General features: G+C 37.6%; 1 protein-coding gene across 11 annotated transcripts in view; it reads left to right on the forward strand.

Moving 5' to 3' along the window:
• Positions 1-13,430, forward strand: part of ROBO2 (roundabout guidance receptor 2) — a 1,556,064-nt gene that overhangs the window by 1,439,759 nt on the left and 102,875 nt on the right. For all 11 annotated transcript variants that reach the window (XM_045286134.1, XM_045286135.1, XM_045286138.1 and 8 more), the window contains 4 exons: positions 2,515-2,720; positions 7,883-7,964; positions 8,415-8,577; positions 10,589-10,755. In XM_045286134.1, the coding sequence (XP_045142069.1) occupies positions 2,515-2,720; positions 7,883-7,964; positions 8,415-8,577; positions 10,589-10,755 (618 nt within the window). The remainder of the gene's footprint in view (positions 1-2,514; positions 2,721-7,882; positions 7,965-8,414; positions 8,578-10,588; positions 10,756-13,430) is intronic.

Consider the following 13,430-nt stretch of genomic DNA (forward strand, 5'->3'; position numbering starts at 1 on the left):
TATATCTTGTATATATCAGCTAATCTATTGATAGGGGACCTTTATGAGTAACTTCAGGGTTAAGTGCAAAGGATATATTTGGGTAAAAGTCAGGGACTTCTCTAGTCTCTGTCAGCCCATTTGGTGTGACCTTTTAATTAGTATTTTGTTCTACTTTTTTCTCCCATTCTATTCAGAATCTTCTAGTATGTTCCTGATGAGAACTGGCTGGTGGTGGTACCCCCGCACCGTCTAGTTCTTCTGGGGTCAGATTGGAAGAGCCCATAGTCCAGCTGATTAATATTTTCCATCTGTTTTTTTTATTCTCATCTGCTGCAGATGAATAGAGACCAAGAGTTGTATCTTAGCTGCTCGCTTGTGACCTTTTAAGACCCCAAACACTCCTCACCAAAGTGACAGTTGCAAAGATTACCTTCAGGAAGTATCTTCTGTCACTGGACTAAGTTGTCCGCAGACACTATGAGCTGAAGCTTTGAAATGGCTTAAGCCAATCTTGGGAGTTGTTTGAATAGGTCTGGAAAATCTTCATGACTGTACCTTCTAGGTGCTAAAAATGTTTTGAATGTTGTTGAAATAATCTTGGAGCTAAACTTTTGGAGAAAGCCCCCATGATATCAAGACCATATCAGACCAATTACTTGGACAGTGGAAAGAATTATTAGGAAGTAAGATTTAAATAGTTTACATTCAAAACACATCTGAGGGGTATATCCTAAGACATTGTTAAATAATTCATAGAAGTAACTACTATAAAACAAGATGCAGTAAACAATAATAACAAAAACACCAGTCTAAACATTTAAGGAATTGTGGAACGTTTACCCCACGTGACTACAGGAATGGGTACATCTATATGTACTAAAATTTTGCATTAAGGGTTTGTTATTTTTTTTATATCACAAATATGGTGTAACAAGACTGCTATTTTTCCTTAATTTCAACCATGAGTTAAATTGAATCAGTCAAGTGATATTTAAAGACAAAATGTTATGATTTTTCAAAAAGCTGTTACCTAAATCTGATATTGTAAGGTTAACAGAGCCATTTTAACCAATATAAAGGTAGTGTACATATGGAATTTGAAAGTCAAAATAATTTGTTGAACATATATTTACAATAAAAGCAACTATGAAATGTGATTCTTCCCTTATATTGATTGCTTCATAAGCTATCTTAAGCAGGTATACAAGGAATAAAATGGACATTTTATGCATAACTGCTCTCAGCTATCTGAATTTTCATTTAAATATAACCATTCTAAAATATCAGAATCTATTCTGCCACTATCTTAATTATATTTTTAGTATCATCAAATTATTTTGACTCATAATGACCCCACATGTGAAGTAAAACTGCCCCAAAGGGTTTTATAAGCTGTAATATTTAAATGCTCTCTCTTTTCATATATATATATGTATGTATGTGTATATACACACATGCCTATATATATTAATTATAGGGGCATTGGAGGTGTTGTGTAAGCATTAGACTTTGGTTAACTTACTTGAACACGTAACTAACTTACTTGACCAAGTAACTAACTTGGACTTTGGTTAATGTACTTGGCCAAGACCTACCAGTCACTCCAGAGGAGAAAGATGAGGCTATCTTCTCCTACAGAAACTCTATACAGGGTCTCGATGAGTTGGAATGGACATGAAGACAGTGGGTTTGGCTTATACCTTCATTATACTTAATGCAAAGGAAATTATAAACAGAATATGTGGATTTAGTATAGTATACACGCGGTGCTTAATGTTGTTAGTTGTCATTGTATTGTCACGGAAGACCTTCTGCACAACAGAACAAAATCTCATCTGGTCCAGGACCAGCAGCATGATGGCTGGTGTGTGTGAGTGCCTGGCCACCACCACTGTGCAGTGGATCCCCCAAGGGAGGCCTTACTTTTCATTCACCCTCGTTTTTACTATCGACTTTACCATCGACATTAGCAAGAACTGCCAGCAAAAGGAATAACTCTGTTGGAAGAATAACAGCAGAAATGCCCCTTGAAGTGAAGATGGCAAGATGCTCTTTTGGGCAGGAAAGCTATTCTCCGGAGAAGCGCATTGTTCTCAGTGAAGTTGAGCTCCATGAGAAAGAGGATGACCTTGAAGACATGGGTTTACAGAGTAGCTGCAACGTGGGGCTAAAATATAACAATCGTGAAGATGACTCAAGACTGGGACGAGTTTTGCTTAAGAACACAATGCTCTCCTATAGTAACGGATCATTCCTAATGACATGGCCCAAAGTAGTGAGATCAAGTCTTGCTGTTGTGAATTCTATGGAGGGTCCTCGTTAGACGTCTTCTAACAATGATTTTCACCACTACAGTGTAACTACATCAATGCATGCTATTGAAGGATTCAAAATGAAGCAGAACCAAAAAGTAATATGTTATAACTACTTTTAAGCATGGATTTGAAAACCAGTGTTACTTTTAAATCAAGATACCAATACTCTTGCATTTCATAGGTGTGAATGTACCCTGAAAGTATCTTCATCCTTTAGTTTTGACAGATAGACCTCCACCCATCATTCTGCAAGGTCCAGCGAACCAAACACTAGCAGTCGATGGTACAGCATTACTGAAATGTAAAGCTACCGGTGATCCTCTGCCTGTAATCAGCTGGCTAAAGGAAGGATTCACTTTCTTGCTTAGAGACCCAAGAGCAACCATCCAAGAGCAAGGGACACTGCAGATTAAGAATTTGCGGGTAAGTTACATTTGATGTGTGTTTGGGTTTTCATTTCAGTGTCAGTACTGCCCCAGGGGAAAACTGTCTGGTGAACTTAAAATCTTATATCCCACTGTAATTGCCTTCAAGTTTATTGTAGGCTGCGCTATTTCTTATTTTACACATGATGAATTAAAATCAAAGGGAAAGTGAGGGGCCTTATGTTGCTCATAAATTCTTGCTGGCCAAGACACCCTTTGCTTCTTCATTCCAGTTCATGTGTGTACAATCAATGAAATTGATTTTACTTATTTAATATATTTAATAATAATGTACTATTTGAAGTTATTTGAAATTGATAACTGTTTCTGTCATAAACAAAAGTGCTTGAAAAAGCAAGATACATGCAGGTAAATATGAATAAATTGAGATGACCAAAGAGTTGTGTGGAAAAATTAAAGAAAATAAATGAGATTGATTACCTAGGATTATTGATTATTGATTATTCGGTTAGTTAACAGGAAACTTTAAAGTTTAGTTTAAATTTATGTGGGTTTTAAGTTTAAACACATAGGCAAAAGCAAGCCATCCTGGCCTTTTATTACAAGAGTCTGTGATGAAGAATGACCATTCATGGTAATATTGCAAAAGTTGAATTGGTTTCATGAGCCACTTAAAAGAAATAGTCTTGTTTTGAGTATGGTATTACTTCTATACAAGGATAAGTTTTTAAAAATTAAAATCCCTACTAGGGTTCCAGGCCATACTTGTACAGGTTTATTCCAAACCAAATGTGTTTAAACATGAATCTGTCATCAGTGGGTGGCTGCAGACAGGTTCTCTTAGTAATACACTGATATTTGTCTTGTTAAGGTGCCTACCAAAAGTAGACCCAATCACAAGAGTAGCTTCTGAGGGACCTGTTGGGCAAGTTCAAGTCAAGGCTGAGAGAGTAGTTCAGGAGGTTACGGTGATTGTTTATAAGGATTCTCAAAACCAATCTCGATGGAGTTGCTCAGAGGACGCAGGGTAATCACAGAGACTTATTGTGAGGAAGTTGCAAGACAATTGAAAAATGCATTGATGGGAAAAAGACCAAGAATACTGTGTCATGACAACAATGTGCCTGCTTATTCTTAACGGTAGTAAGTGGGTCTGACGACAAATCCGTTGGGATTTTTACTCTCTCTATCCCACTTACCTGATCTTGCCACTTCAAAATCCTATTAGTTCCCCACGTACTATGTAAAAGGAATAGTATTTGAATCCCTGAAAGATGCCCAAACTTCTATTTTGATGTGGTGTCAATACAAGAGCCCAGAAATCTTCAGGGGAAGATTTAGAGAGATAGAAATTTTTTCATAAAGCATAGAGACCTAGATTTAATATATGTAAGAAGTAATACCCACGCGGTTTGATATTTTGTTTAACAAATGTTTCTATAATTTCATAGCAACATTATTTTATTTACTCTCATGTTAATATATAACATTTTAGAAAATACTTTGAAGTACAAAAAGCATTCATATTTTTTTGTCTCAGATTTCCCAAGGTTCTGGTTTCTGGAGTTGACTTAACTGGGTCCTCTGCTTCAGGGGCTCCATCGACTAGGAGCGCATGTCAATCAGTGTTCTTGTCTCATCGGAGACCAATGCTTTTCTAATTAATGTCCTATGACTGTCTGGTGGCCAGAGATAGCCTGTAGTCTCTGCCATGTGAACATTGACCCCTTGTTTCCTTAAAGTCTGTAAGGCAGACAGTCTCTCTCTTTGCAAGATCAAATTAAAATGGCATGCTATCACTCTGTCGGTGAATGTTAGAGGTCGGTGCAAGTAACAGGTCTTGCCCATGGTCGGAGTGAAGGATAGCACAACATGAGAACACTAGGAAGGTGTTGTGAGGGGTCAGTGTATCCAATTGACTAAATACAGTGAGCTCACCTTGTAGTAAGCTCTAGGCCAGTGGTTCTCAATCTTCTTAATGCCGTGACCCTTTAGTACAGTTCTTCATGTTGTGGTGACCCCCTAACTGTAAAATGTTTTTCATTGCTACTTCATAACTGTGATTTTGCTACTGTTATGCATCGGGTGATTCCTGTGAAAGGGTCATTCGACCCCCGCAGGAGTCGCAACCCACAGGTTGAGAACCGCTGCTGTGCTAATGCTGGACAACTAAACAATTGATGTGATATTGAATGAAGAAAAATAGATGGAAAAATATCAAATGAGAGAATACTTAGTAGAATGTCAAATGAAGGTAGAAAGTAAGAACTAAGATGAATTTAAAAAATAAAACAATAGCAAAATAACCCAAGGAGTGGAATTTTCCCATTCGTAAAATGAGAAAATTAAATTAAAATGTTATTGCATATGTATATTTCCAAATGGTCACACTTTGTAATAGTCTTCCCTTAGGTCATAACTATGTTTACATGTTTATCTGGTTGCTTTATCACTGTATCATATGGATATATCTGTCCACTGGAATGACTATTTTTGCGACCTACAAAATTTCATATGTGTACACACACACACACACACACATTTCATTTTGAGACAAAGGCATTAATTATTGCTCTAATATGAAACCAATGCTGTCAAGTCCAAATAAAAGAAAATAAATTAGCACAGATTTTTTAGCCTGTAATATCATTGATCGTAAATTAATTGTTAACCTTCCTTGAACAAAATGGAAGTTATTAAAAAATTAATGCCAAGTCTCCTTGCGTAAACACTTTAAACCTCTCTCTCTGGGCTAGTGGCAGGCTTGGGCCAGGGAGGTTAATGCATTTTCACTGTACCACAGAACGAAAGGCCGTGCTTGAATTGTCATACGGCCCAGTCGTGTTTGAAAGAAGCAATTAAAGGTGGTTGTTGGAGGAGCTCAAGCAAACTCTGAGCCCTCTGACATGTTTCTGAGTGGTCTCTCTGAGAGGCAAACTCCAGGGGGGTCATCTGTAACCCACTCCACCAGGAGAAAAGTCAGTGATGGAAAGTATGGGGATATATATCTTGTTTTAAAGCCCTTGTTTAAAGATGAAAGTATAGGCACGGAAAAGATGTAAGACCCCCTCCCATGACAACGGAAGACATTATTTAAAGTTTAAGGGATAAAAAATAATGTAGTGACGATGATAGAGATCCAAGAAGGAGTTTTAGTAATGATATTTAGGCTCTTGATAACACTTTTGATAAACTCCAAATGAAAATGTTCTTCTTCTTCTTGGGTTTTTTTCTTTTTTTTTGCTGCAAGATGTCTGTATGGAAAGGGAGATAAAAATGTGCTTTACAGTATTTCACTTGGGCAGTCAAGAGAGAATTTCTATAGGCCATATACCTTTGTGCTCGCTCTTTTTTATTGTATTTTTTTTCTTTTTGGTTTTTAATACAAGCAAAGAAAAAAGATGAACATTGTGTCCTTCTCGTCCAGCTAATTGGTAACTGAATCTGGATCTTTCGAGAAGTAGAATTTTTCAACCCTCATTAAACTATACCGACCACGGCTAATGTCAGACTTGTATCGCCACACAATGACAAGGAGATGCAGTTAAGAAACATTACCTACACTCTTCTCGTTGCATTTGCACGTAATAACAAGTGCTACATTTTTTTGTTCAACAGCTATAATAAAATGCAAATTCTTTCCCTCTTGCAGACCATATTCAAATGAATATCCCATTAAAATCCAACCTCAGCTCATTATATTTAGTTTGTGAGTGATGCTTCTTAAATGCAAAGATTTCTAATGACTGTAATGGGTGCACAGCCCCATTTGAAAGAATGGTTCTTTCTACAGTGACTACCCCCATCCTTGCTCTGTAGAATAGAAGACGATTGCACAGAGATAATATGGTAAAGAATGACATGCCAGAGCAATTTGAAAGTTAAGTTAAAATATATAATGGCATTTAAAATCAATTAAAATGGTGCAGCTGCAGTAACATCTGTGCACTAATGATTTACCTGAGAATCAATTGTAGAAGCGGGAGTCATCCATACTTTTATATTTGGAACCCAGCAGATAATATATGTCACAAGCTCCCATTTTTCATTAAGAATTACCCATGTCCTTTATAGAATTTTCATACTACATCTTGTGACTTGTGGTGTTCTACTTGACCATCAGTATTTATTCCCAGTTCCCTGTCCCTTTGCTCCAAGCCAACAGAATGCACACGCATATCCTTTGCCCTGTAAGCTCACAGAGGTCAGGCCCGGAAGGGTTTGAAGTTATACCCTTTCTTAATCTTGGGCTTTCATTGAAGTACCTTTACTGACTCTGAATTTTTATTCTCAAAAGAGAAATCTTGCCTATACTATCAACTCTTTCTAAAAGTCTATTTCTAGTCTTCCTTGACAACAAATAGTTTAACAAAGATATGGCAAGTTTGGCCTAAGTCTAAAAATAATTATAGCTTAAGTTATCTCTGTGAATCCTTTTAGCTGCCATTTGTAGAGATTCCATGTAGACAAGGCTTGTTTGGCGGTTAATGATACAATTTTGTTTGTTCATTCCCCAACTGCTATCATTTAAATTGAGTGAATCCTGATCTTAAATGGAAAGATTCCATTTTGATTTTATGTTTGTTTGTTTTTTTAAGAGAGAAAATGGCTTCTATATTGCAATATTTATATTTATATATATATATTTTATATATATTATATATATATAAAAACCCAACCATGTCAACTCATTTCTAAAGTTTGTTTTTCTTGTTTTGTTTGTTTTTCTTTTTTCCACTCATGGCTTATTTCCCCAGACTACTTTTTGTCTCTTGAAATCTAGTTTCTTTAAAAAAGAAAGCACAGCTTTGCATATGGCTTAATTGTTGTATGATTAGGATATGCCAAAGAAATCCTGTCCCCAACTGTCCATTATCGAGTTCTGACAAAGAGACACTGTACCATAAAGTCAAGAGAGGAATATTATTACTGTGGCAGCAAGAGAGCAAGATAGGTACTCGATAGATACTTTTTGTCAAAAGATAGCTGCAATATATAGACAGAGTTTGAATCTCTGTTATAAATAAGAAAGCAGTAGATCAATCTATTTTAATATTCCATGCATTTTAAGGACTCTAATGTACCGTTTGGAAAACCAAATGATATATTTCTGGGAATGAAATACTGTCTGTTTAAGATCAAATAATCATTTAACAAACATGATTAAAACCATTACATTCTTACCCCTTTGTGCACCAGATTTCCGATACTGGCACATATACCTGTGTGGCTACAAGTTCAAGTGGTGAGACCTCATGGAGCGCTGTGCTGGATGTGACAGGTGAGGTCTTTGTGGATGATCTGAACACCAGAAACTCTGAGCTGATTTATCAATGCCCAAGTGAAGGAGAGATCAAGCTTTTAACTTAATTGAACACAAAAACTCAATCTTAGTTCAGTTTTAAATTCCTGCATCATTTAGCATACAACACTGCACCAATTTGATAAACATGTCCTTGATAACCTTGTTTTTTCTTTTCTTACTCCTCCACTGTGCAAGCAATTCTAGTGATCATGTGTGAAAGTTAAGTCAACATTTATTAGCATGTAAGAGTGAATTTTCACTTATGCCTTTCTGATGCAAAATGAAGATGAATTGCTCTCGGTTTACATCAACTCCTTTAGTAGAAACTTTCTCTTTTTCTTCCCCTCTCTCTTTGTAAGCAGCGTTTTCAGCTTACAGCATCAGGAATGAAGTCATTATTATAATCTTTTTGTTTGTCCTCTATAGAGTCTGGAGCAACTATCAGCAAAAATTATGATTTAAAGGACCTGCCAGGGCCTCCATCTAAACCACAGGTCACTGATGTTACTAAGAACAGTGTCACCTTGTCCTGGCAACCAGGTACCCCTGGGACTCTTCCAGCGAGTGCATATATCATTGAAGCCTTCAGGTATGGGGCATTTCCCTTTTTTTTTTTTTCCTTCAAGGGTTTTTTTTTCTTCTTCTTTAATGCTTACATTTTAAAATCTCATATGAACTTCCCTGCTGATTTATTTCGTGGACATGTTCAATAAATTTGGTTTGAGAGTTAATCTTTCCTACTGGTTCTTTATCGAAGAGAACCGTCTGCTGTTTTCTTCCTTCATAGCACAATGACCCATGCCTCGGACCATAGGGCCAGGGCGATGCAGTGGGCTCCTCCCTGGGCTACCAGCCAAAAGCAAATGTCATCTCCCAGTTGTCCCATAGGAGAAAGATGTGACTCTCTACTTCTATCAAGAGATAAAGTTTGAGAAAACAACAGGGACAGTTAGTTCTACCCTGTTCTGTAAGGTCACTATCAGTTGGCACTAACTTGAGGGCAGTGAGTGAGAACTGTAGGAAAGCCTTTGTGGCTCTGTGGTTTATGTGTTGGGCTCCTAGCAACAAGGGCAGGGGTGAAAACCTACCATGTGCTCAGTGAGAGAAGATGAGGCTGTTTGCTCCCATAAAGATTTGCCATTGTGGCAACCTTAATATCTGGTCACGATGCACTGAAAACCGAACAATGGCTATAGCAGATCTATAGGAACCTACTGCATGACGTTGTTGCTTCACTCTCTTCTTTACTCTGAACCCTGTAGGGGTTTGGGATGAGGATTTTGACATCAGGTCGAGGCAAAAAAAGATTTAATTAGGCAGAGGCACCTTTAAGTTATGCAAAGTATATTGAGGCATGGGACTTTGGAATCTTTGTTCTTAATAATTAGAGCAGCACTTAAAATGATTTCAATTTTTTTATTCTGTATATTTGAATGCATCTATGGAGGATGTATGAGAGAAGAGTAAAAGCCACAATTGAGAAATTGATTCTGTGTACTTCGGGTTGTTGGAAGAAAAAGATGTCTCCATATGTTATTTGAAATAAGCATTGTCAATATCATAATTTTCTGCAGACTGAATTGTAGCTTTCAGGTTGGTTTCAGTGTCCTATGAGTTGACATTTTAAAGACGAGATGATAACCGCTGGCCTTCTTTCCCGACACTAGAGCAATGACCACTTTCATTTCAGGCTGCCTTGAATCTGTACGTAAGGTGATGACAGGGACATTGTTTCCTGATTTCACAGTAGTATTTTCCTGAAAATTCCACGCTTCAATGCTGAAGGACTCCTGAAAAAAATAAACAGCCACAGAAATCGCATTTTCCTCTCATTTTAAGCAAAAGAGGCATCTGACCTTAGACAAAGCGCTCTGACATGGTGTCCCGTGTGTGTGTGTGTGTGTGTGTGTGTGTGTGTGTGTGTGTGTGGTGAGAAAATGCGCTGCACACATGCAGAGAGGGACACGTTACCATTCGCAGATGAGAAATCACAATACTGTGTAATGTTCAATTTTATTAAAAATGTGGCTGAGGGAAAATACTCACCACATGCTTCCTTTCTTCTTTTACAGATATGTAGTTTTGGAAGGCTCTATTATGATATTGCATGTGGAATTGATGCAAAAGAAAACAAACCTTTTAACAGAAAAAATGTATTGGCATAATTTACTCTGTAGTCCATTTATTCTTTCTGCAGGTTAATTCTTTTCAAGGTATATATATGTGTGTATATATATATATCTATAGAAATACATTCATACGGACCCTATTTATTTTATGAACTTGATGTTGAGACCTTGACCTCTGTTCCTTTTACAGGTATTTATTTAGTGGGCTGCTCTGCATTATTAGCAAAGCGCTGTCTCATCTCCTTCACAGAGTTTAATTTTGTTGTGCATGGCACACTGTTAGGTGGGCTTTGCTTTGTTGTTGAGTAAATTGAAACCATCCAAACGTTTCATTTATTGGGCTGAGCACTCCAAGCGTGTTGCGTGTCTGTGTGTTTAATTTTCAGCCATTAAGCCTTGCCATAAATATCCAACTCTGTATTTCCTACTTTTACGTCTGGTCTCTAAATGACATTTCTGTTCCTGTTTCAGCCAATCAGTAAGCAACAGCTGGCAGACGGTGGCAAACCATGTAAAGACCACCCTGTACACAGTCCGAGGACTTCGGCCCAATACAATCTACTTATTCATGGTCAGAGCCATCAACCCCCAAGGTCTCAGTGATCCCAGTCCCATGTCAGACCCTGTGCGCACACAAGGTAATTTCGCTAACAGCCAACATCACTGGTTCTAGAGTGCAGAATCAAGCAGGTCTTTAAAAATAAGGGCATTCATTGCCTGAGGAAAGGTAAATGTGTCTGAGTTTCTTTTTCAATTATTCAGTGTAGTTGATGAAATCAAGAGAGGAAGCTTGCTGTTCACCTTGGTGAGGTGAATCTTCCTTCTGGCATTTCAAATTCTTTGTTTAGAAAAAATGAACCAACTAATTGAGTCAATTTGCCTAGTGAATCCACTAAATTCTGTCTTCACTGTATTTCAAAAGGGGAAAAAGGAACCTTCCTTCCTTGAAATGAATTGGGGAACAACAAACACTTAATAGCTAAGATACCAGATAGCGATGTAAAACTCACTTCTCATTGTTTCAGAAAGTCATGCTACTGGTTCAGTGATTCACAAAGAATGGCTCCTGAGAGAGCATTCTCTCCATTACCGGGGTCACTGTTGCAAAGGCAGCTTCTCAGGCACCAGCTCAGCCCTCTGGAGATGGGCCCTGCAGTCGCTCCGAACTTGATTTCCAGGAGCCAGGCAGTTCTGTTCGGTCCACTAAGCGTGCTGTGAATCAGAGTCCATTGGGCGGCAGTAGGTGTGCTTGTGGTTTGTGTTCAGGTGATGCTGATGCTCTTCTGTGACAGCCACGGCTATAGTGCATTCTATTAAATCACAAGTTTAAAGGAAGCACCCCACCCCCACCCCCAACCTCCGCCAGCACTCCATCACTGGTTTCCTGAGGCATGCCAATCTTTAACTAACTGACAAAAATGATGCCGAATATTAAAATATGAGGTCAAAATGTAAGATGGCCCCATCTTCCCATTGAGTACCTTGAAAAGACACTGAAGGAGGCTAGGGGTTAATGCTCTGAGCAACTTTAAAGTGTTCCCTCTAATGAGGAGCTGAAGGGAATTAATAAAAGCGGAGAGATGATTTCATTATTTGTTTCAGCCTACTTCAGGCAGGGTTCTTAAAAAGGGTTAATTATTTTTATTTGTAAAGGGCTTTGAGCAGTATATAATTCAAAGTAGCATTTTTATGCTATGAAAAGCACCGCACAGCCATACAATATTATTCTAATTACAATGTAGTTTGGTGATCGTAACTACCATGCTATTATAACAGAGAAGGGTGCCTTAAAGGAATCAAATGAAATAAAGTCACCACGTGACTTTGTAACAGGGCTGACATGATGACAGTCAAGGGAGGAGGGAATGCCACTTTGCTATTGTTCTCGAAGCAGAAATGTGATTAATTTTCCATGATGATAAAGGAACTATAGGTAAGGAACCTGTCTGAGGAGAAAGAAAAGGCACAACAAGAAATCTGAAGACCTGAAACTGTCTATATTTTACCTGACTGAGTCCGATTGCATTTAATGCTCTTGAATTTAATGAGTAAATTGAATTACTGAACTTGAAATGGAAAAAAGCTACCGCTATAAGCCAAGAAATTAGAGTACCTCCATCACTTGTATCTGCATGGAGAGAAACACTCTTTTTGATGTGTAGTGGCAGGGCGAGGCAGAGAGAGAACAGACCTGGGGACTTCTGGTGTGACTCTATCTGGCAGCCTTTTGTTGAGTATTCAATAACTACTCCAGTCGCTAAATCTTGACTCATAAAATAACTTCTCAGTGAAAGGGTCAAAAAGATTAATGAAAAGTTGTTTGTGATCTAGCTTGTTCCATTCCAGTGACTATACAGAGCACAAGAGTTATGATCTCTTAACAGATATTTAATAGGAAAACTCCTGTTTTGTGTCTGAATGTCAGTGTTTTTCTGACACCATATTGTCAGCAGCTTTGCTCTCTGCCAAACACTACTTCTCAAAGAACACTTTTCCATGAGAGCTTTTGTCTCCCAAGGGTCTGAAGTACACAGAATCTGGGAATCTCCCTTTTCAGTAAGACAGTAAGACTTCCATTGTAATTAGCACTTGCTCATTGTAATTAGCACCTGCCGTATTTTTTGCTGAGTCAAGTAAGATTTGGTTCTGCTGTTTCTTGTTTTATACAAGATAATATAGACATTTTTAAAGTGGAACTAAAGGATAACAACCACATGCTGGTTCCTAATTCATTCATGTCCCAATTTAAGTTTGCATATATAATTGAAGTTATGACTGAAATAGATACTAAAAATAATGTTGCAAGAGTGTTCTCACTGTAGCCAGAGAACACAGAGAAAATAAGATTAGGAAAATAAATCATCTAAATTGCACTTCCTTCCTAAATAAAGTAGCTGGAGGGAGGAGAAAAAAATCCACTTAGCCTTAAAGTCCACAGGTTAGGGAAACTAATTTGAACACTGTGAATTTTTATATTTACCAACAATTTGGTGGAATTGGATGTGTATAATGTATAATTTTTAAGGGCTATATTAGCTATAAACCAATGGAATGATAGCATTATCTATCTATCTATCACTCAATTGGTATATATATATATATATATATACACACATATATATACTGTATATATTCATTTTCCTCTCTTTTGCCTCCATTATCCATTGCCTGAAAGTTGCTACAAACCCTGTGTCAGATATTGAAGGACTGCTCAACTTTTACTATTTTAGCCTAATTGATTAGAACTTTCTAATTTTCAGTAAAAAGTATTTTTGTGAATTTGAGGGGCTTTTCCTCCTCCTCCTCCTCCTCC

This window comes from Echinops telfairi, unplaced genomic scaffold, assembly GCF_000313985.2.
Source record: "Echinops telfairi isolate 266 unplaced genomic scaffold, ASM31398v2 ScPeMD7_6;HRSCAF=24_0, whole genome shotgun sequence".
In the NCBI taxonomy this organism is placed as follows: Eukaryota; Metazoa; Chordata; class Mammalia; order Afrosoricida; family Tenrecidae; genus Echinops; species Echinops telfairi.